The sequence below is a fragment of the Penicillium digitatum genome, chromosome 1, assembly GCF_016767815.1.
Source record: "Penicillium digitatum chromosome 1, complete sequence".
Classification (NCBI taxonomy): Eukaryota; Fungi; Ascomycota; class Eurotiomycetes; order Eurotiales; family Aspergillaceae; genus Penicillium; species Penicillium digitatum.
The window spans coordinates 3442082-3468222 of NC_089384.1; the positions used below are offsets into that span (position 1 = coordinate 3442082).

General features: G+C 48.1%; 8 protein-coding genes across 8 annotated transcripts; 6 read left to right on the forward strand and 2 right to left on the reverse strand.

Annotated features, from left to right (window-relative positions):
• Positions 1-1291, forward strand: Pdw03_3516 (BZIP transcription factor, putative; the record flags this gene model as incomplete). Its single annotated transcript, XM_014676616.1, has 3 exons — positions 1-81; positions 136-1114; positions 1167-1291. 3 exons carry the CDS (start codon positions 1-3, stop codon positions 1289-1291), a joined length of 1185 nt encoding a protein of 394 aa, XP_014532102.1.
• Positions 1292-2453: 1162 nt separating this feature from the next.
• Pdw03_3517 (OPT oligopeptide transporter family) lies at positions 2454-4971 on the forward strand (the record flags this gene model as incomplete). The annotated part of the gene is made up of 2 exons (XM_014676615.1): positions 2454-4425; positions 4484-4971. The coding sequence occupies 2 exons, from the start codon at positions 2454-2456 to the stop codon at positions 4969-4971; spliced, it is 2460 nt and encodes an 819-aa protein (XP_014532101.1).
• A 1166-nt stretch (positions 4972-6137) lies between these two features.
• On the forward strand, positions 6138-6938 carry Pdw03_3518 (Allantoate permease; the record flags this gene model as incomplete). Its single annotated transcript, XM_066100514.1, has 2 exons — positions 6138-6144; positions 6406-6938. The coding sequence occupies 2 exons, from the start codon at positions 6138-6140 to the stop codon at positions 6936-6938; spliced, it is 540 nt and encodes a 179-aa protein (XP_065955914.1).
• Positions 6939-12199: 5261 nt separating this feature from the next.
• Positions 12200-12946, forward strand: Pdw03_3519 (NYN domain-containing protein; the record flags this gene model as incomplete). The annotated part of the gene is made up of 3 exons (XM_014676614.2): positions 12200-12223; positions 12289-12351; positions 12545-12946. The coding sequence occupies 3 exons, from the start codon at positions 12200-12202 to the stop codon at positions 12944-12946; spliced, it is 489 nt and encodes a 162-aa protein (XP_014532100.2).
• Positions 12947-18465: 5519 nt separating this feature from the next.
• Pdw03_3520 (Altered inheritance of mitochondria protein-like protein) lies at positions 18466-18808 on the reverse strand (the record flags this gene model as incomplete). The annotated part of the gene is made up of 2 exons (XM_014676611.1): positions 18466-18612; positions 18674-18808. 2 exons carry the CDS (start codon positions 18806-18808, stop codon positions 18466-18468), a joined length of 282 nt encoding a protein of 93 aa, XP_014532097.1.
• A 666-nt stretch (positions 18809-19474) lies between these two features.
• Positions 19475-20502, forward strand: Pdw03_3521 (Protein kinase-like domain; the record flags this gene model as incomplete). The annotated part of the gene is made up of 2 exons (XM_014676610.2): positions 19475-19742; positions 19790-20502. The coding sequence occupies 2 exons, from the start codon at positions 19475-19477 to the stop codon at positions 20500-20502; spliced, it is 981 nt and encodes a 326-aa protein (XP_014532096.2).
• Positions 20503-21217: 715 nt separating this feature from the next.
• Pdw03_3522 (Homeodomain-like) lies at positions 21218-22420 on the reverse strand (the record flags this gene model as incomplete). Its single annotated transcript, XM_014676609.2, has 1 exon — positions 21218-22420. The coding sequence occupies one exon, from the start codon at positions 22418-22420 to the stop codon at positions 21218-21220; it is 1203 nt and encodes a 400-aa protein (XP_014532095.2).
• Positions 22421-24644: 2224 nt separating this feature from the next.
• Positions 24645-25945, forward strand: Pdw03_3523 (Aminotransferase family protein (LolT), putative; the record flags this gene model as incomplete). Its single annotated transcript, XM_066100515.1, has 3 exons — positions 24645-25324; positions 25400-25848; positions 25923-25945. 3 exons carry the CDS (start codon positions 24645-24647, stop codon positions 25943-25945), a joined length of 1152 nt encoding a protein of 383 aa, XP_065955915.1.
• Between the last annotated feature and the right edge of the window lie 196 nt (positions 25946-26141).

Here is a 26141-nt window from a genome sequence, read left to right on the forward strand (position 1 = left end):
ATGAATGAAGGAACGGCTAAACCGAGTGGTCGCAAACGCGGTCGACCTCGAACTGTGACCAACGAGCAAGAAGTACCAGAGGTGGGTCAGACCCCAACGCTCCAAGTTCCTATGCTTATCATCATGAATTTCTAGAGACGCCGCAAACAACTCCGCCTCGCGCAGCAGGCATATCGGAAAAGAAAAGAGACCACGATTGGTAACCTACAGAATCGCGTACACGAATTAGAAACCGGCATCGAGAATATCAGCCAATCTTTCCTCTCCTTCAGTAGTCTTCTTATACAAGAGCAACTCCTCTCGCAATATCCGCAAGTTGCATCGGCTCTTCAAAACATAATTCAGCAATGCGTGTCGCTTGCAAAGGCTGGGAGCGATGATCCGACTGATGGAGCCCTCCCCGTCGTTCAAGCCGCAAAAGAGTCACAAATCACAAATAATAATACAGCCCCGACACCAGTTCTGGATAACAAACACTCGGAGACTTCGACAGATGCCGAGAATATAATACGACCAGCTGCTACGAGATGGCCCGGCCCTCCTACTCCACCATATCAAGGTCAATCCACCTTGGCAATCGACCTCGTCATGTCACCGGCCACTGTTCAATTTCCTCAAATTACTTCGCCATCATCGAACCCCCCAACCCTAGATCTACTCTCTAGTAGTATAGCGCCCGAAAGGCAGTGGAATCTCGCACAACGTTTAGTGCGAACTTGCTGTCAGGGTGGATATCGCATTCTTATCGACAACCCAAACAGCCCCGCGGTCCTACGAATCTTTGGATCTATTCCGAGTCCGTCAGCACGCAATCGCCTGATCTCAGGCTTTCATGATGTCATGCAGGACAAGACCGGTGTCTTGACAGATCACAAGGCTAATGTGCTTCACGCCCTGCAGTCCAATATGGCCATATTCTCGAATGAACAACTCCAAGTCCCGTCCAAGACATGGCAGATTGCGCTCGAGTCAGCTTCTGGTGCGTGGATGGATGCCAGCGGAGTGCAAGGATACCTGCGCGACAAAAGAGTGATCTTTGAGAACTTTCTTGATTCCTCTGGCCGTTTTGATTATTCAGTCTCGTCATCACTTGATCTAACGGCATTCGTTAAATGTGAGTTCTCAGGAATGGAACTTGTTAAAGAACTCCACTAATGCCACTGTAGTCCTCTCAAAAGAAGCCATATGCGTTGGGAACGGGCCGGTGTTCCGACGGCAGAGTGTTGAAAAGGCTCTTCGTCTGGCAACGGTTAGTGTGCCATGGGATTTCGATAATCTTTGTGAATTATAACACAGATCTCTACCTATGAATATGTAATGTATACACGAACCGCAGGGCATGTGAATTCAAATAATTGTGCGTAACTCACTTGGTTGTACTGGCAGCGACTGCTCCAAGTTGCCGAAACAATGTCCCACCCGTCTATCCAAATTCCACATTGACTATCTATGCAAGTCTCCCAGTTCACGCCACAGAGGAATCAACCGAGAGTGTCCATAACTCCCGCATAAGCCGCCCAGTATGCAATCACTTTCACAAGCAATTGTTGGTGCTAGTTCAAATTTAGTACGCTCCGGCTAACTCTACCGCCGCATTTTTGGCAATCGTCACAAGGCCACAAAATTACCATGTCGCGAATTGCATAATTCGTTCCGAATATTTACCGTCAAGAGGGGGCTTTTGCTTTGATTACATCTGATCGGATCCTTATACCTTGGTGGAACAGTGGTTATCAGTACCAAGCACGCACGCGTTGGTCGCTGCAGTCGGCCTCTCCCGCATTGCTTCCACATGGTTTCCTGTGGTCGGATCTTGTGGTCGGATCTTGTGTCAAGCATGTTTGACTGGATCAATACCCGAAGAAAAGTACCGTGATAAGCAAAAGGGGAGTGCTGACTGGCTATCTCTCTCACCATTCACACCAAAAGAAGATACGGAGCTCCGACGGGGATGAAGGTGGGTCCGGGGAAGGATTTTAAGAGCGTGCACAGACAAAACAGCCCGTGTCAAGAGACGAATGATAGCTTGCTTTAGAACAGCCCTTGAGACTCTTAGTCCAACAGTCAAGCTTTTAGATAGCGCAAGCACCAATCATGACTCGCGGTAAGGGTGAGCACAACGCTAGTGAGAAATTTGCCCTCACAACTGTGATGCCCACGAGTATAGTACAATTCTTCTAAATTGCTGCACTTGATACGATATGATCACTGGTTTTCATTGGCGAAAGCCTATCAATCGCCTTATCTGGCCATAGCAACCAAGCACCGGCGGATAGCCGGTGACTTGTACTAGGATTCCATACAAAGGTGTCATTTACGCAATGGATATAAAAAAAATGGCTATAACCTTGTATCTCAAGACGGCCACTCGCGACTTGACTACATTTGCGGGCTACCCAAAAACCCCTCCCTGCATCGATAGCATTTAGGGCTCACCTAGATCGATCATCGCTATGGCAGACTCAGAAAAAGATGGTCGTCTCTACGAAACCACACCAGTGGGCCCCTTCGACGTGGAGAAAGTCCAGCCGGTTGTTGAAGTCTCTGATGCAGATCTCTCAGAAATGCTGGACACCCTGCGCGAAACTATCAAAGACCATGAGCTGGATCCCAACTTCCCCACGGAGATCCTCAACTCGGCTCGTGCTGCACTGCGAGAGACACCCGACAAGTTAGAAACAGCCCGTCTGCAGGGTCTTATAGCTGAGATACAGGCTGAACGTGATCTTCTGCTGAATGATTCACCCTATGCCGAAGTTCGTGCGGTTGTCGACAATACCGATGATCCCTCAACGCCGGTCAACACCTTCCGTGCTTGGTTTCTCGGTATTATCTTCACAATCTTGGGTACTGGGATAGATCAATTCTTCTCTCTGCGGTATCCCGGAATTTATCTCTATACTGTCGTTGCTCAGTTGCTGTCCTATCCATGTGGTGTGTTCCTCGCTCGAGTTCTACCCACCACCACCTATACTGTCTGGGGAAGAAATTTCAGTCTTAATTCGGGTCCCTTCAACCAGAAGGAGCACATGCTCATCTCCATCATGTCTAATGTTGGATATGGAGGCCTCAATGGAACAGCCTACGTGACCTACATCTTCCAGGTACTCAAACTGGAGATGTTTTACGGCATGAAGGAACTGGCCGACAGCGCAGGATTCCAAATTCTGCTGACTCTATCTACCCAGTTGATTGGCTACGGATGTGCTGGTATCACACGTCGATTCTTAGTCTACCCTCCTGCCATGTTGTGGCCCAAGAACCTGGCCCAGATTGCTCTCAACCGAGCCCTGCACAACGACGGCAGATCAGAATCAATCCACGGATGGACGATGTCTCGCTATCGATTCTTCCTGTACTGCTTTTGTGGAATGTTTGTCTACTTCTGGTTCCCCGACTACATCTTCCAAGCCTTGTCTTACTTCAATTGGATGACTTGGATCGCGCCGGAAAACATCAAACTGGCTATCATCACTGGCTCAATTGGTGGACTAGGATTTAATCCCCTCCCTACCTTTGACTGGAATGTTATCTCATACGCCTGGGATCCAGTTGTCACCCCATTCTTCTCCTTGCTGAACTCTGTGATCGGCATGGCGCTTTCTGGCCTTGTGATCATCCTGCCTGTTTACTTCTGCAATGCGTGGAATACTGCCTATCTGCCCATCAACAGCAACGATGTCTTTGACAACACCGGCAATAGTTACAACGTTAGCCGTATCCTCACCTCGAAATTTACCCTCGACGAGAAGGCCTACGAAGTGTACGGCCAAGCCTATCTCTCTGCCGCCAATTCAGTCCTTTACTCCGGCTTCTTCGCCATCTACCTCGCAACTATTGTTTACGCGGGACTCTACTACAGACGAGAAATCATGACTGGCTTCCGTGCGGTACTCAAGTGGTCGAGCGCTCGAGATGAGTACCACGATGTGCACAACCGCCTCATGCGTGAGTACAAAGAGGCCCCTGAATGGTGGTACTTGAGTATCCTAGCCATCGCGTTCATTATGGGGTGCGTTTGCTGCAGTATCTATGACACCGGAATGCCGATCTGGGGAATCGTCGTTGGTTTGTTGCTCTGTGTTTTCTTGCAGATCCCCATTGGAATCATTCTGGCCGTCACTAATGTTGAGGTCACCAACAACGTTATTGCCGAGTTTATCGGTGGCTACGCTGTGCAAAACAACCCAATCGCAAACATGATCTTCAAGTCATATGGTTACATCGCATCCGCACAGTCAATTCAGTTTGTTGCTGATCTCAAATTGGGTCATTATATGAAGATCGCTCCCCGCACACTGTTTGCCGCCCAGACTATTGCCACTGTCGTTGCTGCATTTGTGTCGATTGGAGTCAACGCCTGGCAGATGAACAACATTAAGGATGTTTGTTCTTCTGATCAATCATCCAAGTTCACATGTCCTGGTAAAGGCTCTTCATCTGGGGCACGACTATACAGGATATGGATTGCTAACTTTTCTAGATACTCACACATTCTTCACGGCATCCGTTATCTGGGGAGTCATTGGCCCTGCACGCATCTACGGCAACAATGGCATCTACCACCCTCTGGAATGGGGATTCCTTGCTGGCGCTCTTCTCCCCGTCCCCTTCTACTTCCTCGCTAAGTGCTACCCCAACTCTTGGGTCCGCTTTATTAATATTCCTCTTATCTTATCTGGTATCCTTTGGTGGGCCCCGTACAACTTCACCTATGCTTGGCTGGCTCTCGTGGTTGGATTCGGTGTCAACTACTACGTGAAGGGCAGATATGAAAGGTGGTGGCAAAAGTATGCCTATGTGCTTAGTTCCTCGTTCTCCTGCGGGATTGGTATTGCGGGTCTGGTGATCTTCTTTGCTGTCCAGTTCCATGCTGTTGATATTAACTGGTGGGGCAATACCGTGTCGTATGCTGGTTGCGATAATAGTGGCTGTCCCTTGCTGCCACTTCCTGAAAATGGGCATTTCTGAGGTTAATAGGACGATTTGATGATTAAAGATATAATGATATCATTCAAATCCTCATGGGATTCCATGATACAGTTTGGTTGGCTTGTTTTTCTCCCTCAGTTCAAATAGACGATGTAGATATACGCACTTTGTCGAGTGAATCTGAAACAATACAACACATACTCTTGTACACTATCTTTCAGCATTTTAAAGCTCCAGGACATTCAACCCAATGCAACAGATTGCGATTGACCTTTTATGTCGCAGTTGGGTTCGGATGGACTAGGAAATGACTCAATTCTCTACTTCGACGCCCTTCGGCGGCATGTGTACTGGAAAATGCCTGGCACTCGAGACCTTCCCCCTTCCATTTTAGTGCTCACCTCTTGCCGCATTTTAATTTCAGAACAACATTGAGCACACCCCCTGAACGCTCTGAGCTAATCACAGATCATTAACGTATTTCACATGCGAGCTGCGCACACAACCGAGCTGCGCATCCCACCCAACCTACTAATTTCAAATGCATTTATTTCCACCATAACGCCATTGAAGTCAATTTAGTTAAATACATCATCTATCCGGGCATCTATTGATTTTATGCCCTATTTCTCCACAACCACTGCACTTTGGTGGCGCTCGAATATGTGGTTGTAAAGCCGGCGAAGGGCTTCTTCGTGGAGGGGGGGAGGTTCTTTAATTACTTCTACCGGCTCAGTAATCAATTGAGAAGCTTCTTGAACTGAGAGGCCTTCTTTAGCAGGTATCTGCCTTCGGGATCGAGTACGCTTTTGCTTCTGCTCCTCGTTGGCGGCGCGTAATTCCTTGATTTCTTGCGCTTGTAAATATAACTTTGTAGCTAGAGCTAGAAGCCTTTTATAAGCTGGTTTAATACACGATTTGATAGGCTAGGTGGGCTTCGAGATCCTATACGAATTAAAGCTTTAATTGATGAAGCCTGACGACGTAGATCTTTCTCCGTAAAGGGGGTTTTTATGGTAAAATTCCGGCTTGAGTCACTCCTCTAGCTAGCTAGGGAGGTTAGGGTTCGAAGCCGAATATCAAGCTTTAAATCACTTAGTCGGGTGTAAATAGTACTAAACTAGCTACTCCGAAGCTATTTTTAATAGTCTCCGATTTAAAAGCTTTAATTTATACGAGAGGGTATTGTCACGGTGCGAACCGTGATGCTTAGTTAGAGGAAGATCACGGCACGTGATCTTCGACCTGTTTATCTTGAACTTCAGTTCTAGATCCTGTTGTAGCTCTTCGAGCTACGTCTTGTATATTAGCCTGCCCCTGCCTGTACCTGCCTGTCAATGTGAATCTGATCTGTTACGACCTGTCCCTGCCAGTCATCTCCTATCATACCGTCCTGCCAGCCCGCACCCTGACACTACGTAGCTCCTACCCCTAGGAGTTGACTGTCTGAAAATGTCTGAACCGCCCCGAAAGCCCCCGAACTGAACTCTGGTAGACCCGGTCCTGAGCAGACCGCTACCACCGAAGAACCGCCTGCTACCGCTGAAGAACCGCCTGCTACCACTGAAGAACCGCCTGCTACCACCGAAGAACCGCCTGCTACCGCTGAAGAACCGCCTGCTACCGCTGAAGAACCGCCTGCTACCACTGAAGAACCGCCTGCTACCACTGAAGAACCGCCTGCTACCACCGAAGAACCGCCTGCTACCGCTGAAGAACCGCCTGCTACCGCTGAAGAACCGCCTGCTACCGCTGAAGAACCGCCTGCTACCGCTGAAGAACCGCCTGCTACCGCTGAAGAACCGCCTGCTACCACTGAAGAACCGCCTGCTACCTGTAAAGTCCCGTCCGAGGAACCTGCCTGCACGACCAACTGGTCTCGAGAAACGAGACATTGCAGCCGTATCGCTAGCTGCGTGTGCTGCGTATGCAAGAAAGAAATACAGCATGTTCGCAATTACAACCGCGGACATCGAGACTGCACTGAACCCCAAGACCGACACTGAACCTGACCCCGTGTCTGCACTGCCTGAAGAGTTTAGAGACTTCGCCGAAGTGTTCTCACCCAAGGAAGCCGAGCGCTTGCCACCCCACCGATCATACGACCACAAGATGGTCTTACAAGAGGACAAACCCTTACCTTTTGGGCCCCTCTATCCCATGTCCCGAAATGAGCTCGAGGTCCTGAAAGACTGGATCGAAGATAACCTGAGGAAAGGGTTCATTCGGCCCAGCTCCTCGCCCGCTGCCTCGCCTGTTCTGTTCGTGAAGAAACCCGGCGGAGGTCTCCGCTTCTGCGTGGATTACCGTGCACTGAACGCAATCACTGTTAAGGACCGTTACCCGTTGCCGCTGACCAAGGAAACCCTGAATAACCTGAAAGGGATGAAGTTCTTTACGAAGATTGACATCATCTCCGCCTTCAACAATCTGCGAATTGCGAAGGGACAAGAATACCTGACTGCCTTCCGTACGAGATTAGGACTGTTCGAATCATTGGTGATGCCATTTGGTTTAACTGGAGCCCCCGCATCCTTCCAACGATTTATCAACGATACGTTACGAGAGTACCTGGACTGTTTCTGTACTGCTTACCTGGACGATATCCTGATTTACAGCCGCACGCGTGCGGAACACATAGAACATGTACGAAAAGTCCTCCAGCGCCTCCGAGAGGCAGGCCTGTTCGCAAAACTATCGAAATGCGAATTCTGTGTGTCCGAGACGAAGTTCCTTGGTATTATCATCGGTGAAGATGGTATCCGTATGGACCCCGACAAGATCGAAACGATCGTGAACTGGAAAACACCGACCTGTCTGACTGATGTGCAAGCCTTTATTGGTTTCGGCAACTTCTACCGCCGCTTTATCAGAGACTTCTCGAAAGTCATCGCCCCGCTCGTGAGACTCACGAAGAAAGACGTCCGTTTCGAATGGACACCTGTCTGCCAGCTGAGCTTCGAAGCCTTGAAGAAGGCGTTTACATCTGCCCCGGTTCTGAAAGCGTTTGACTGGTCCAAGGAGATAGTCCTGGAAACAGACGCGTCTGATTTTGTCTCTGCCGGTGTACTGTCTCAGTACGATGACGCTGGAATACTGCACCCTATCGCATTTTTCTCGAAAAAACACTCCGCCGCCGAGTGTAACTATGAGATATACGATAAAGAACTGCTAGCCATAATCCGCTGCTTCGAAGAGTGGCGTCCCGAACTGGAGGGCACACCCTCGCCCGTGAAGGTCATAACTGACCACCGCAATCTGGAATATTTCACGACAACGAAACTCCTGAACCGCCGCCAAGCCCGATGGTCTGAATTCCTGTCCCGGTTTAACTTCAAGATCACGTACCGTCCCGGAAAACAAGGTGCAAAGCCCGACGCCCTGACCAGGAGGTCAGAGGATATCCCTAAAGAGGGGGATGAGCGCTTAGCGCATCAGAGCCAGACTGTTCTGAAGAATGAAAACCTACAGATAAACGTCACAACACGACAGAGAAACGGAGTCACTACAACCACTCCACCTGAACTGCCAGACCTGCCCGAACCACCATCTACGATCAAGGATTTACTGCTGGAAGCCTACAACCAAGATAAAGTAGTACAATCTATCCTGGAAGCGTTAGACAAGAACGCTAGCCGTCACCCTGAGATTACACTTGCCGACTGCGAACGAAGAGGCAACTACCTCTACTACCGGAACCGCTTGTACGTCCCTGACAACGATGAACTGAAAGCTGAAATACTGCGCCTGTGTCATGACAAGCCCACCGTGGGACACCCTGGCCGGTCGAAGACCTATGAACTGCTGTCCCGAGAATACTACTGGCCTAGAGTATACCAGTACGTGAGCGACTGGACCAAGAACTGCCATACCTGCCGCCGTATCACCCCCGCCCGAGAATTCCGTCAAGGGATCCTGAGACAACTGCCCGTACCTGAGAGAGCCTGGCAAGATATCAGCATGGACTTCATCACGCACCTGCCCCTGAGCTACGGTTACGACGCCATCCTAGTCGTGGTAGACCGTCTGACCAAGATGAAGCACTTCATACACTGCAAGGGAACCTGCAACGCTGAAGAAGTCGCCCGCCTGTACACCCGTCATGTCTGGAAACTGCACGGCCTGCCGAATACCGTTGTATCTGACAGAGGACCCCAGTTCGTGGCCCAATTCTGGAAACACCTGACAAAGCGCCTGCGAATCACCAACCTGCTGTCAACCGCTTATCACCCGGAAACTGATGGCCAGACTGAACGCGCGAACGCCGTACTGGAACAATACCTCCGAGCGTATGTGTCCTACTTACAGGATGACTGGTCTGAATGGCTCCCGCTGGCCGAATTCACTGCAAACTCTCATTACTCCGAGAGCACCCGAGTTTCTCCGTTCTACGCGAACTATGGGTTCCACCCCCGCATCGGGTTCGAACCATCCCAGCCTGCCAGTCACCCTGCGACCCGAGACGCGGAAAAGTTCGCTACACGAATGCAAGAACTGACTGAGTACGTCCGCGCCGAGATACTGTCCGCACAAGCCCGATACGAAGAACAAACGAACCGTCACCGCGCCCCTGCCCGCCGATACCGTCCTGGACAACTGGTCTGGCTGAACGCCAGGAATATCCGAACCCTCCGCCCGCAGAAGAAACTGGACTGGAAGAACCTAGGCCCCTTTAAGGTCCTAGAAGCTATAAGTGCACACGCTTACAAGCTCGAACTGCCTGCTAGTATGAAGATCCACCCTGTGTTTAACGTCAGCCTGCTACAGCCTGCCGCCACGAACCCGGTAAATGGACAAGTTACTGAACCCGCACCGCCTGTCGAAGTCGAAGGACTGGAAGAATGGGAAGTTGAAGACATCCTAGATTCCCGCTGGGAACGACGAGGCCGAGGAGGCCCGCGTCTGAAGTACACCGTCAAATGGATTGGTTACGACGAACCCACTGAAGAGCCTGCTGAATACCTGGACCACGCCCGCGAGATAATACGGAACTTCCACCGAAGATACCCGCACAAGCCTCGCCTCGACGGAGCTCGGCTCTAAGGGAGGGGGTACTGTCACGGTGCGAACCGTGATGCTTAGTAAGAGGAAGATCACGGCACGTGATCTCCGACCTGTTTATCTTGAACTTCAATTCTAGATCCTGTTGTAGCTCTTCGAGCTACGTCTTGTATATTAGCCTGCCCCTGCCTGTGCCTGTGCCTGTACCTGTCAATGAGAATCTGATCTGTTACGACCTGTCCCTGCCAGTCATCTCCTATCATACCGTCCTGCCAGCCCGCACCCTGACATGTTTATCTTGAACTTCAGTTCTAGATCCTGTTGTAGCTCTTCGAGCTACGTCTTGTATATTAGCCTGCCCCTGCCCCTGCCTGTACCTGCCTGTCAATGTGAATCTGATCTGTTACGACCTGTCCCTGCCAGTCATCTCCTATCATACCGTCCTGCCAGCCCGCACCCTGACAGGTATAAGTGTACTAATATAGTTAATCCCGTTCTGTATCTTAGTTCTAACTATCCGACTATTTATACATATTAACACTATAAAATAACTAATATCTAAAGGTTATAAAATATCACGGTGCGAACCGTGACACTAACATCCGTTAGGGACCATAGGAGTAACCGGGTAAGTCACATGACTTCTAACCGCTTTCAGCTCATCGCACCCCACATCAGTCCGTCTCATTCGCAATCAACAACATAGCTCCCCATCTCATGGCCTTTGGCTATCAGATCACCTGAAAAGATTTGACGTCTATCGCTCTGTGTCCTTAATTCTTTTTTTGCTATTTTCCCGGTCCGCGACTTTGAATGTAACCAGTTCGGGATCAGCGTCACAGGAGATTGGCTTCCGGATTGGCCAAGGCAAGGCCCAAAAGGTTGTATCAGCTCGATGCCATGCAATGAATAAAACCGGTGGTCCAGCAGAATCATTGACTGAGATTGAATGCGTTTTGGCTACTGGATGGGTGATGCCGCCATGGATTTTTACTAAAGGTCAATATCATATGGAGAATTGGTTAACCAATAATCTACCTGATAACTATACGATTTTTCCTAGAGCCAATGGCTGGACAGGTGAAATTATTAGTTTTATGTGGATACAAGTGTTCCAAAAATTTACCCGATTTAATATCAAAAAGGTCACTTTAATCCTGTTTTTCTTTTAGCTATAAATATACTAATATACTATACTTAATAGGGAGATTACCGTCTGCTTCCAATGGATAATCATGGGTAGCACATCACCCTCGATTTCATTGAGTTTTGTTGGGAAAAACGTATAATTTCTTATTGTTTTATCCCCCATACAACACATGCATGCCAGCCTCTCGATGATATCCCATTCGCCAATCTTAAACATTATTATCATCAATATAATAATGATGTCTCACTTTGGGGTGGTGGTGCTAAAAGCAAGGCTACATTCTTTGATGGGATTCATAATGTCCGGATGCAGGCATTCCGGCCACGATCAATTCGACATGGCTTCAGGGAAACTGGGATTTGGCCAGTTAATTCTGATAAAGGCCTTGAAAAAAGGGCTTGGCTACTGATGATAATGATCTCCCTAATATGCCAGGTTTGATTATTCATGATATTAAACCTGGACGGGATCATACTGCGCCTCCGCCACCATCCAGCTCTCTCCCGAATACGCCTCCACAGACTGTTCAAAAGCTACGAAAAGGCAGTAATAAGGTGGTAAAACATATCAAAAATGATCCTACTATCTCTCCTAAGATCCGTGATGGCCTTATCATGATTCTGGAAGGAAGCTTGTTACCTGCTGAGGCTGGTGCTCAGTTCCTGCAAGATAATGTGCGCATTTTACAGCGGGAAAAATAAGTTGATACTGGTAAAACCAAGCGAAGGCTTTCTAGATTAGGGCCTCGCTTATCTAGGGATTATAAGAAACGATTATAGTCAGCTGGTTCATAAACTAGTGTCACCAAGGACTAACCTCTCGGCCATTCAAAGAAAGATTGTCCAGCAGTTGCAACTCGTCGGGCCTAGCTATTGCGGGTTCTTGAACCGTAATAGCTTTGGACAAATGATCCTTCAAATCTCTCTGCGAAACTCTTAGCAAGGACTTTAGGGTTTAAATATAACATCGTCCACTCTACAACTGTTTCATTTGAAAATCTTTTTAGTTTCCTGGATCTTCGGCCGTTCGCTTCTCGTCGCTAGATATGGATAAAAAAAGAAAGAAGAACATTCTCGAGGTGGCCCTCCCGTCACTTCTCAACACCATACGGAGGATATGGCCCTCTCTATGCAAGACAAGGTGAGTTGTGATCGAAAAAGCCTTATCAACTCATCTTATAGCTGACCACTTGGCTTTGATTATAGAACAGTTCCCAGGGACTCGTTCGCTCCAAGGACCAAAGAGATGGCCCCTCCCTAGGTGACGAAGTTTGTCAACAGAGTTCATCGCCAGGCTGGATCTTCAACGTCGTACTACAACAAACACGATGTAGAGGAGTATTTGTATTGATCTTGAAGAGCATCATGTTAGTACGTGGCCAAGTCTTATGAGAAGAAGAAGAAGAAGAAGAAGAAGAAGAATGAACGCGTGAGGTGCTAGACGAGGTGAAGGACGATATAGGCGGGGTTTGCATTTGGAGGACTCTCCCAACGAATCAGCACCATTTTACTGTCGGACGAGCTGCAAAAGCTGCCAAATCCCAAGGATCGAGAATCCCAAGCACTAGTCGTAGATAAATCCTCCTTTCATCCACGTAAAATCATGGCCGGCGATACCGCTCAGAAGCTCGCGGTTCTCATTGATGCTGACAACGCTATGCCATCTGCAGCGAGGCTTTTACTAGCTGAGGTGGCAAAATACGGCACAGCTCATGTAAAGCGGGCCTACGGCAATTGGACCAACACCAACTTGAGTGGGTGGAAGGAAGAGCTCCTCACGCATTCAATCCAGCCGATCCAGCAATTTGCTTACACCCACGGGGAAAATGCGACCGACTCAGCAATGATCATAGACGGGAGTTGATAAGTTCACAGTAAGTATGTCGTCTGAATCAACTGATGTTTCTCTTGGACAGTCACTGGTACGACGTCGTTTTCGTGCCTCATTTGGAGCATCCCTGACGGGATCAAAATAATTGCTCCTTTGGGATGAAGCTGGATACGGAAGTAGGCTTCTAATAGAATAGAAGAGCTTTTGTTGCTCTAAGTTATCCATAGAATGTGAACCAAACGCCTCGAGATGCCACTTAACGAATATACCTCGTGTGGTATTCAAATCAGCGTGTAGGGATGTGCATATATCAGAAAGTCTAGAGGCCAAGAATCAGTAAATTGTGGTACTTTGGCGTTTGGTATACACACAGGACGCTTTTGCCTAATATGCACTTGATTATACATGGAACGGAGAGATGATTGGTGTGCAAATGATCCTGGCCCTTTGTGCATTGATCAGCAATAAGCGAGGTGGTAAATATATTCATCGATAGATTTGCTTTCGCCCACCGTCCCAACGAAGTGAACGATGGGAGAACTGGAATATGCCGTCAGCGCTATGTTGAAAATTTTGACGCAATGTGCGCTGACAATAAAAGAAAATATCACCACTTCTAATTCCCCAGTCGCTCTCTGTTTGAAGACGGTCAATTGCAGTCACTGCCCACGCAACACCAAGCCGCGTTTGTCGGAGGTGATCGGAACCTCCATTCGAAATCAACACCATCATCTTGTTCACCAATTTCTCGTCAACGCCAGTGCAGCATGCTACTTGACAAAGCGCGCCTAATATGAATTTCTGATAGGAAGCGATGAGTTTGGATTGTTTCGCATCGTCGGCGCATCTTTGCGCGATTGAAGCATAAGCTTCAAGGGTATCGAGTATGTTTGAATGCCGATTTTGAATAGCAGGCATTAACAGTTTGTTTTCTCCGACGCGAGTATTCTTTTGAAATAACAAGTGTAGAATGAAGAGAGCCGGAGATTCACTATTGGGAGATGTTGGCTTAGAACATAAGGCCTTGGTCCATTTCTCAGCAGAAGGAATCTTTTTGATGAAGGAATCCAAAGGTTTTCTCCATTTCCCTTCTCGCTGTGAGGAGCCTGAAGGTGAAAGCCTCTCATCTTCGCTGCTTGGAGAGCCTTGAGTGGATTGGGATAGGAAGACTTGGGGCGAACTAAACTCGAATGGAACCTGAGATCTCTGAATAACATCACTTGGGACATATACTCTCCATTCACCCAACACTTGGTGTAGAAGACTGATATATCTTTCCAGCCCGGCGACATAGTTAAAAGCGTTGTGGGAATCCACCTTCAGAGTATGAACTGTAACAAAGGAAGAAATGATGAGGAGTGCGAAGAAAGACGGTCAGACCTGGATGGAGTGCGGGGAAAGGGAACCAAAATTATTGATTGGCTCAGACAGGGGTAGGGGGTAGTGTATAGGCCTCGCCAAAACCTTATACACGCCGCCAACCCTGAGATTGGAAGGCACGAGGACACTAAGGCGTACTTTAGAGAGAGAGGCACGAAAGAAGGGAAACTGAGAGGCATCAAGCTCGCCTGGGTCTGGGTCTTGACTTATTCTCACTTACTACGACACGTTCGCCCGCGTATCTAAGACTCCCGATGGCATGGAGCCAGCTGATATTGTGCTCTATTATTGCGACCATCAGATGAGGGTCATAGTTGTGGAAGCGGGCTTCGTGGAGACTCTGATTCTTTTTTTAATTGGAATCCAGTATTTTCGAGGTAGAGTAGAAATGGAAAACAATACCGCAGATTTGTGCAGAACCTTTTGAATATCCGTATGTGTTTCTTAGTAAACATCAAATCATTGCATGGCAGTCCAAGACAGCAGTATAAGAAATACATGTGCTAGTTGTTTCTTTGGCCCGTAAAGAATCTGGTGTTTTCGATCCCAAACTGTCTACTAGAAGGCTTGGAGTTCATGACGGTTTGCGTCGATCATTTTCATCAATGTGTTAACTAGAAATAGGTCTTTAAATTCTGTTAACTATGAAAAAGCTCCTGGGCAATACTTGGAAGCAGAAGAAGACGACACATTCGTCATTTACTCTTTCAAGACTGTAAAAGAAAGCTAGCTTGTCGTATTATAGATGGAAGAGCACATGCCATGGAGCTAGCTCCTTGTCTGATAGACTATACCAAAGATTCTCTGAGGTAGGGTATTATGCACTTGATGGCCAGCCGTTTTTCCTGGCCTGAACCAAAATATACCATAATGGCACATAAAGACCAGAAGAATTCCACCACTCTCTTCTTTTAGTAAGACACACACTAGACTTCTTCAATCCGTTTCGAATGGGCTACTGTACAGAGATAGTTGTCAATGCCATACGATCCTTGGTAATCTACCGTGATGTGCCTTCTGAGATTTCGCAGTTTTGCCGTTTAGTATAATTCAAAAATAGATTGCGTGTTTTCATATTACTGTATCACTCCGTTGATGCTTCTAGGTACAGTAGAATTCGAAATCAGTAACTCCACACTCTTGCGACTTGATTTGCGCACCCTATAACCCGAAACACCCTAGTTTGAATTTGGATTAGTGGTCGATCTATGGTTTCCAAAAATAGATGCCGTATTTTACACAAACTTACCATCTTGAGCAAACTGCAGTTTTACTGTGTGCTGAACCACTCAAGAATTGTGGCGAGAAATCCCAAGGGATCACATGCTATGAGATATATAGCGTTGTTGATGGAGACAGAAAACTGAAGAATTTGCAAAGTCCAAGCAGGGAAACGTAATGGGATGTCCGCGGCGCGCAGGCTTTTACTGTAGTATAACAAAAAAGCTGCAACTAGGATTTAGTCCATACCTCGAATCGACTGGACGGAATCTCATTAACCAAACCAAAGTACCTATCATTTTATGTGTCTATTGAACTTGTTGTCCCCACTCAATTCGATGCTCCCCCCCCTCCCCCCCCCCCCCCTCAACTCATTATTCCCCCTCAGCACATTATCCCCCCTCAACCCATTGTCTTCTGTTGAACGAAATACAGCGTACTTTTCCACTAGACCTTAAAAAAAACCAAGGTTCCTATTTATGGCCTAGGGAGGCCGTATTTGAGGTTTGACATCTTCTCTAAGGGGGTTTTATCTTTAATGAAAGCTTCTGCATGATTTGGGTGTTACATTCGAAGCAGCATTTAGCAGGACCAATAGAGCCGTGATACGATAGCTATTTTTATGCCAACATGATCTCAGAGCTTGGTCTTATATACTGGGCTCTGTAGTGCCATCTCCGCCTCTAGACCACGGTCAGAGATCAAGGGCAACTTTGTTGATTAATGCAAATTCAAAGACGCACGGTCTTGGCCACATCACAAGGCAACCTCCTCGTATTAATGGACAATGGGGATCCCTGGAAAGTAGACATTGAGATATTAAAGGCTGCGACTCCCTCGTGTCGATTTTTAATACCTCAGACCTCCGTAAACTTTTACAACTTCCAACATGCAATCACGCAAGAGCATACATCAAGCGAACCCCCAAACAGCCACCCAATATCCCAATATGCCCAGCCCTGTAATGAAATGTGTGAAGGAGGGCTGCAACGCCTGGGCCATGGCTTCACAGAGATTCTGCAAGGATCATCTCCGTATGTTCTTTCTGTCACTTGACACTGCTTGGTTCATGTTGGTGGTTCTCACACCTACCCATACAGTGAAACCCGCCAACGAAATTAGCGGAAATCCTATCAACAAGGCCCGGTCGACCGTGGCCATCGATAGTTGCACGGGAGTTTGAGATTTTATATCATAGGCAGTCACAGAACGTGCTGGAATTGGGGCTGCGTTGAAGCCTGAAAGTAGAATAATTGCTGAATCAAGTGTGACAGCTGAAAGTTGAAGATGGTAGGATGTTGTATTTAAGGAAAAAGAACCAGGGAGTCCAGTCGTTGAAAAACTTCGTGCCCGTTTGCAATTTCTTCTTCTTTTAGTTTGCCGGCCCGCTTTTAACATTTTCTTTTTTTATGAAAGACGACACACGCCGACACAATATTAATAACGCCCGGTGGCTAAGCCAAAAGGCAACTATCATCAATCTACCAATACAAGTCCTAATGTACATATGCCATGTCTCCTTAGGGTCCATACATGGTCACTATCAGCGTGTATCATCTCAGCCAAAGACGATACATACCTTGATGAGGAGGGCCCGGGGGGTCATGTATGACTCTTTGCAGGCATGTAGTCATCAGGTGCCAACATAATGCAAAATCTGAACGCTCCCTTGCTATTGAACCAGTAGTCGCTTAGGGCTTTTTTGACATTTGAGGTACAAATGGCCTCTTTTATGCGACAATACACGATCAAGCATTCTCCACGCTCTATTGGTTTTTCGTACGATATCTCTATGCTCTTCTTATTGTTGCAGATCGATGAAGTCGGATGTGACTATGGTCCAATAGATGATTACCCCTCTAAATTGGCAAGCTTTTTGAGCCGACGATCAGCACTGTACCGCTGGATGGCCTCTGCCTTCCACGTTTCATAATCCAGGTTGTTCAAGTTTCCATCCTTGTGTAAGGCCCTGACAAGGCCCAGAAAGACGTCCTTGCATCCATCCCAGTCAGGAAGGTCGTAACCGCAGCAAAATTGCAGGCGGTGAAGAAGCCGCCCCTTTCTGACCATGTCTCCAAGATCGGTATGCCCTTTTCTTTCCAGCAAGTGGGAAAAAGTCATTTCTTCATCACCTAGGCAATTATTCCCATTGTAGAACTTAGCAAGTGGGAGGAGAACGATGGGAGAATTAAAAACTGAAAATTTGGGACCCGTGTGCGCCCACTCCCAGTCAACAATACCCGTAATTCGAAACTGGTCGTCCACCAAAATTTGATCCCCTTTCTCATCTGCATGCTTCAAATAGAACGACGCGTCATTCAGGCTCGCACATGGGAGGATTGTCTGAATGTTTTCCTGAAGATAACGGTGTATCAAAAAGGCATCTATTGGACGATATGCATAGGCTTCTTGCCTCACAATCAAGTCCAAAATCAAATCGAAGTGTGCATTGTAATACTGTTCTGAAGACGAAAATGGTCCAAGCATTTTCAAGCCAGATTCTCCAAAGTCGGCTAGTGACTCTCTTGCAAACGGCCCAATAATAAGTTTAGAATCAATTTTGTCCAAAGAGCCCATCATGGGAAAAGGATGGGCATGCAGTTCAATATAGATATCAGCAAGCTGATCAATCACCTTCAAGCGTTGCTCTCGGGTAGCATCAGACCAGGACAGAGATCTCCCAGGCAATTTTCGATGAGGATGTACCGAACACCAACAGGGTTCGCCTCATCCAAGCTGAAATCAAAGACCTTCGGGGCAGGAATCTTTGTTTCTCCCAAAAACTCGAGTGTGGCAACTTCACTGCGTATGATGTAGTTTTGCAGTTCCAGGGGGGGTGAAGTAGCATTGAATCTCCGAACGCGCGCCAACCAGCAAACGCCATCCTCAAATGAAATCTCAATATGATAATTCATACCGCCCATGACTGATTTCCGTGTCGACAGGTCATATTAAAGATTCTGCGATATAGAACAGCGGACGCCCTTGCGTAAATAGCTGGCTCGATCTGTGAGCGCCGTGATATTGATTTTAGCAAGAAGTCTGTCTATTTCTTCGTGTTCCGCTCGGTTAGCCGCAGGATCATAGCTTTTTTCATCCTGGTGATAGTAAAACAAGAGATCAGTATGGTCCGTATAATATATAATTTTCTTTCCTCACTTCCCACAGTGGACATGTATGATACTCGGGCTTCAAATGTTCGGCGCAAAGATGACGACAGCAAAGTATGCATTCTCCATCTGTGCGAACAGAGGACTTATCGCAATCCTCGATATCACAGCTCCACAAACCCATGGTGAACTGAGCTGGTCAACGGGCTGGAAGAGGAAGTGTCGATATGACGGGTTATATACCTACCTAGGCCTCGCCAAAACCCGCCCGCGAAAACCCAGCCCATGGGCCGGGTTGGGTCTTAGTCAGCAAACCCGTGGGTGGGTTGTCATCCGGGAAACCCAACCCAAGACCCCAATGGGGTACCCGCGATTACCCAAAAAAGCAAAAAAAGCTGACTGATCATTTTACACTAAGTTATGCAGTAATTCTCGATTATCTAATTGTTTCGATGGCGTAACTGATAGCTTCTAGCTGAGAATATTTGGAAAGGAACATGAAGGATACGACTTTGGGAGGACACTGAGAGGGTCCAAATCACTGATTTTAAATTATCGAACTAAAGATGATATTTTGGAGCTCACTCGAAAGATTCTCAATTGATGAATTTACATAAAATGATCAATGTGGCCTGTAATCCCTTCAGATGTGTAAAGCACGGCGATGGGGGCAGTGATCTACTTGTAGAGAATATATATATCCAGATCGATGGCACTCATTGTTTCAGTGTAACATCCACCCAAAAGCGTGACAGAAATAAATGACCAAAATTACATCAGATGACTAATCAGGTTTATCTACGATTTATGCACGACCAACTCGAATGCTGTCGGTGCAGAATATATCATCATGGAGAAAGCCGCCGGTGTTCCATTGTTTCAAGTTTGGGGTAGTATGACCGAATTTGATCAGCTACAGTTAATCAGAAACTTGACCCAGATCGAAGCTCAATTATCAGCTATTCATTTCCCTGCTTATGGAGGACTGTATCTTCGAACAGATATAGAACAACCAAACAAGCCCCTTGGTGACGAACTTGACCCATCTTTTTGTATTGGACCTTCTTGCGACCGAAGATATGATCCTGATCCAAGTCTGGACTTTGATAAAGGACCTTGTGAGTTTCCTGCGTATTTTGACAGTTTATATACTTACTGTCCATAGGGTATTCAATTTCAACCCTTGGGGTTTCTATTGCAAAGCGCGAATTGCTACGAATATCAAAGAACGGCCAGCATGATCAAGCACTCTTTTATAAAGGAGGTATCGAAGAACGAGCCGAACTCTTACAAGCAACAGAGAGTGTTATGGAACTTTTAGACTCGAACGAAATATTGAAAGGGGAAGCTTCCCAGCCTACTCTATGGCATACCGATCTTCATATGGGAAACATTGTCGTCGCCCCTGACGAGTGTTCAAGAATAGTATCCCTCATCGACCTACAGTCGATTTCCGTTCTCCCTGCATTTCTCCAGGCCCAATGGCCAGTCTTTCTCAAACCCCCGCAGAACTACGATTACGAGAAGGGGATATTTAAGGTGGAACTGCGCGATGATTTCGATACCCTAGATGAGGATGACAAGATGCTTGCAATGCGCGAATGGTCCCAAGTAAAGTTGACAAAGGCTTATGAGATCTCAACCTTGCTTGAGGATAAACCAGCGCATAGGGCAATGAACGTACCACGTGTCTTCCGAGAGTTATTCCTTCGATGCGGGGAAGTCTCCGAAATTGGCGTTCTCCCGCTTCGTGCGTGCTTGATAGAACTCTTTCAGAATTGGTCGGACCTTGGATTTTCTGGAGAATGCCCTTTATCCTTTACGCAGGAGCAGGTCGATACGCACGACCGCCAATTCTCTGGGTATCAAGCTTGGTAAAAGATTCAGGCTCTTGCGCAAGAATGCCTTGACACCGATGCGGAAGGATGGGTCGCACCAGGATTGGATGTGAATGAGAAGAGGACGCAGAATGAGAAATTGTTGACTATGTACATTGAAAGCGTTGCTGGGGAGAAATCCGCAGAAGAGGCGAGAGCCATATGGCCTTTCCCGGTTAAGGCAGGAGTATGATTTGAGCATTTTGTTATGCTGGATTGATAGATGTGAATAGAAGTCTGGAGCCTGTCATGATATTTTTCTCCTCCATAGGAAAACCGGAGGACCAGCTGACTTAGGCCATGGTAAATAAAGAATATCGTCTCCCTTAACCATATTGGAGTATGCCGAGGCAAAGTGCCGCGCTGGGTCGCACCTTATCTCGTTCGCACCACGTAAAATCTCACAAACTGTGAGAGACGGTTTTACCGCTACCAGGAGAAGATCAAATGCTCCCAGCCATAAGAACTCTAGCCGTTCTGGGAAGGGTCGAGGTAGGAAATGCCGCTGCGACTATGGAGCCTCCATGGAACGGACGAGCACCATCTTTTCTTTTCCCAGCACTCGAACGATCATGGTTTTTGAATTAGCGACCAGATATTTCCATTCATCCTGTATGTTTCATGTATGTCCCTGACAGTGAGTCGTAAATGGTAATTGTGTACAGAAGAAAATTGACCCGTGTATCAGGAAATCGATAAACTTCCTCTATGCATTTCTATCTCGAAGACAACAGTTGTTTCCTAAGCGTTGTGCTCCAGTAAACTTGGATGGAGCCGTTGCTCCTTCCAGGGAACTTCCGACTGAAACGCTTGATTACCTCCGACCAGGTAAGAGCGTCTTCCTTCCTAAGCTTCACCAGAGGGCGATCCTCTTCCGGAAGGAAAGGCTGTCCTTTTCTCGAGGAGCCAGGACGCTGTATATCGACCCCGTTGGCACCTTCGAATGGTTGTGTAGGTGGTGGAGTCGAGGTTTCTTCCTCTCCTGAGACAGAATCTAATGCCGATGTGCTATCCGCGCTGGATGAAACATGGAGGCATTGGGACAAAGCACCCTGAAATAGCCAAGACAAGAACTGCAGTTGCTCTTCGACTGGTAGAGAAGAAAAGTGATCCCGAAGAATAGGAAACGACATTTTAACGGCGCCGTTTGCTCGAGCAATCCGGCCAACCCTATTCATGTGGCGATTGTCCACGACGACAGAAAACTTGTTTATTTTGGACCGCTGTCGCCGTGGTTTCACTGCCCTTTGTGAATTTGGTCGCATGCTGCGGCCACGACCACTTTTATCCGACGAACGACAAAGGTCTGCAACGTCACAAGTGTCTATTCTTGCTGGAGTCTGCTCAATATGTCGGAAATGGTAGTCATCCAGGATTGCCGGATCAATTATTGCGTCGCAACACTCGCTGGTCAGAACAGAACTTCTACTAGTGCCAGTATGAGAGTACTGACTGGTAGTGCAAGCAAGCCTTAGATCGCCTGATTCAAAGTCGAGTGAGCGCTGAGACTCCGGGCCTAGATTATCATAGATCGTCGGAAATTCCTCGTCTCCAGAGCTCGGTAAATTCTGCAGTTGGCGAATATCCTCGAAGTCGAACGCCTCAACTCCGGGGTTAACGTATAATGTTTGATTCTGCACAGCGGATTGGTGCTGAGTATTTATCTCCTGTGGTAGGCTGTCGTTCAAGCACGCCTCCACTGGTGGTCGGGGAGGAAGGGGGTGACGCTCAGGTTTATGAAGATGAAAACTTGAGTTCGTCGAAGCCGAGTTGCTGGAATTGGAGGGGGGCGAGGTGACGGTGATCGAGGCAGGACTTGGATAGCGACAAATACCGAGAGAATCCCGCAGAGGCTGCGCTTCGTCTTGGGAAGGATTCCACGGCCGGAAAGATTCCAAGCGAAAACTATCGCTCGACATAATGTGAAAAAGGCTACTGAGCAAGTACACAGTATAAGGGAGCCGGGACCACTTGTAGAAATAGAGGAAACGGGATCGGGACTTTGGGGAGGTGGTAGTGGGTAGGGCACGGTGGGAATGGGAAGGTGGGAGAATTTGGGAAGATGGATTACAGATTTGCCATTTGGGTGGAATTGTCGTCTCTTTTATAGACCGCGAGGCGTAATCCGCCTACTTCATAGCGTAGAAGACGCCGACCATCTCCTGCAACCTATGCCGATACGTCCAAAGTTGCGAGACGACACAAGTTTCCTTTTCGGCTTTAGGGCACCTGCAACAACCCCTGCCAATCTTGCTGAAGGATTTCGACCAATGACCTATGCCCAAACCTGTTACCAGCCGTGCTTCTATTCGCCAGACTGTGCTATCATGGGTCTTCTCACACAGCCCGGCCAGGCATTGACCTTACGACGCTGCATTGGCCGGTGTCTGGCGAATGTGCGGTATTTTCGCTATTGGCTCTCATGACCGTCGTATGCTATCGAGATGCATCGATTGGGCGCGAAGAGACCGAAGAGACCGGAGAGGCCGACGATGACGACAGACTGGAGATCGAGACTTTTGCCGCCAAGAGTAGATCTCCGACACCAAGAGCTGTGCGATGTAACCTCAGGTGTGGGCCTGGGATGGGGCGGATGAAGCAGAGCACGCAGCATCGAGGAGTGCACTAGGGGAGACCTCGCAACAAGCGAGGTCAGTGGAGTACCAGACACTCAACGGGAAGGCTTCGCCAGCAGACAGCGATCTAGATGGCTCTGTAGACTCCTTCGGAGAATGGAGTATTGACACATGCGGTGGATAGCTGGGTCACCCCTGCGCTCCTGCTCCTGGGCGACTGGATGTCATGGCTGCCCAGGCCGGCCAGAACGAGCTGAGCGTCGGATCGAGCGGCATCTCCAGTAAAATGAAAGGGGCAGTGCGTCGGGCTGAGAGCCAGTGCGCAGGCGACGGTGGGGGCGAGAAAGAAAGGGGGCAGAGAGGGAAAGAGAAGAGAAAATGCGTCGACAAGAGGAGGAGAGGGCGAGTGGTCTTTTATAGATGGACGGCAGGTGGGCAGGGGCGGTAAAAGCTGCCAGGGACGGCACTAAACCCAAACGGGGAGAGGAGAGAGGGCGCCAAACCCGAAGGGGCAGGGAGATGGCGGAGACAGGCAGGCGGTGGAGGGCGACAGGACGGCGGTGCAATGGGAGCCGTTTCCCGCGCCCCGCTCACCGTGTCAACTAATACTTAAATAAATCAACGATTTCTTAAATTTAAAGTGAACGATGTAATCAAAATACTCAAAAATACTAGGAATATCCTATATTATTTGTGCAGTCACGAGAAATTGGCATATTTGTATTGTTTAGTCGAAGAGGGGGGCTTCGAGCTATGGGCCCAAAACTAAAAGCCCGAAGCCCGCTGCGAGCTTTGGGAATAGGCCCGAAACCCGAACATTTTGAGGGTCGAGTCGGGTCGGGTCGGGGTTCGGGCTTTTCGAGCTTTGCGGAAGTCTATGCAGCACCGGTGCTGCGGGACTTGTCAAGGCCTACGCGCTGGTAACGAGAAGTAGAAGCAAAAGCGTACTAGATCCCGGAGGCAGATCCCTACTAAAGAAGGCCTCTCAGTTCTTAAAGCATCTCAATTGATTACTAAGCCGGTGGAAGCAATTAAAGCACCCTCCCCCTCCACGAAGAAGCGGTTCGCCGGCTTTACAACCACATACGCGGGCCTCGCCAAAGTGTAGTGGTTGTAGAGAAATAGGACATAAGATTAATTGATGCCTAGCTAGATAGATGATTTTAGTATATTTAATTTAATGGCGGTTTGGTTGAGATAAATACATTTTAAATTAAGAAGTTGGTGGAGGTGTCCAGCTCGGGGGTTTGTCCAGCTCGGTAGTGAAATACGTTAGTTAGTTAGCTAGTGTCTCGTACTAACCAATAGAAACCATGCGATCCTTACAGAATCCCAATGTTCTCATGATCCAACACCGGGTAGCATCGCAAGAGGGGCTCATTGGCTCGGCGTGACTCACCTATGATTTATCTCTCGATGCTCGAAACTATGACAAAGATATCATAGACCCAACTTGAGTCATTTGCGTTTCGATTTTGTATTCAAATTCTCTTCTTCCCGCTGAAGTTGTGGTGTTCCGAACTTATCCCCACTACTCTTTGCAAAGTGTCTTGCATTTGCCAACATTATGACCGCGACAACTCAACCAACTTCATTCGGCAAGCCGATGCTGAAGCACTGGATGTTCGATCCCGCCTATAAGAACCTGAATCATGGATCATTTGGTGCCCATCCGATTCCTGTTAAGGACGCACAGCGTGCCTTCATGGATCTTGCCGATATACGGCCCGATCCGTATATCCGCCGACACCACGCAGAGCGTCTAGATGAAGCTCGCGAGGCGATCGCCAAGCTCCTCAAAGCTGAGCGACAGGAGTGCGTCTTTGTTAAAAATGCAACTACAGGCGTGGCGACAGTACTGTATAACTTGGCCTTCCAGCCGGGTGAGGCACTCATTTACTTTGAGCCTGTCTACGGTGCTGTTGTGAAGGGCGTTGTCTCGCTACAAGAGCATAGCTCTTTGCAGTCCCGAAAAGTTTCTTTCCAGTTTCCCATTACCGAAGACGAGCTAGAGCACCGTTTCCGCGAGGTGATTCGCCAAACTCGGGAAGAGGGACTGCAAGTCCGGGCCAGTGTCTTTGACGCCATCGTCAGTAATCCGGGTGTGCGGTTCCCCTTTGAGCGGATTACGGCCATTTGTCGTGAAGAGGGAATTTTGAGTGTCATTGATGCTGCGCACGGCGTTGGAAATATCCATCTCGATATGGAGAAGCTACGACCTGATTTCCTCGTATCAAATTGTCACAAGTATGAACTATCCCCATGATCCTACCTTTTCCAATCACTTGAGCAAACCTTGAATATTGACTCGGTTTCAAAAAGATGGCTCTACACACCCCGCAGCTGTGCAGTCCTCTACGTGCCCCGACGTAACCAGCATCTATTGCGCACCACTATGCCAACATCGTGGGGATTCATCTCAGCCCCGGACTCTCCGGAGACTATCGCCTCAGTGCTGCAAGATCCCAACGTTCCAGTGACAAAGACTGCGTTCGAGCAACTCTTCGAATTCGTCGCCACATCTGATGACTCCGCATACATCTGCGTCCCGGCAGCGCTGAAATTCCGCGCTGAAGTCTGCGGAGGCGAGGATGCTATCATTGCCTACAACCAACGTGTTGCAAATGAAGGTGCAGACTCTGTTGCTGCTACTCTCGGTACTGAGGTCCTGCAAGAACCTGATCTCCAGCCTGGCGAGCAGAGTCGTATGCGACAGTGTTCCATGACCACAGTCCGGCTGCCTATTGCTGTTGCTGCCGCCGGAACAGAGGGTGAATCTCTCGATCATACCGCTTTGGTTGTGTTGTCTGAGCAAGAAGCTGCTAATGCATTTGCTTGGATTCAGACGAAGTTGATGGACGAGCATAATACTTTCCTGCCGGTTTTCCACCATGGTAATTGGCTATGGACTCGTCTAAGTGGCCAGATCTATTTGGAGACAAATGATTTCGAAGCTGTTGGGGTTGTCTTGCGCGACCTTTGTGAACGGGTTGCGAAGATGGAGTTTAAGGCTTGATCTGCCCTGACTAAATTTAGCACTGATTGAAAAGCAATGATTGCAAAC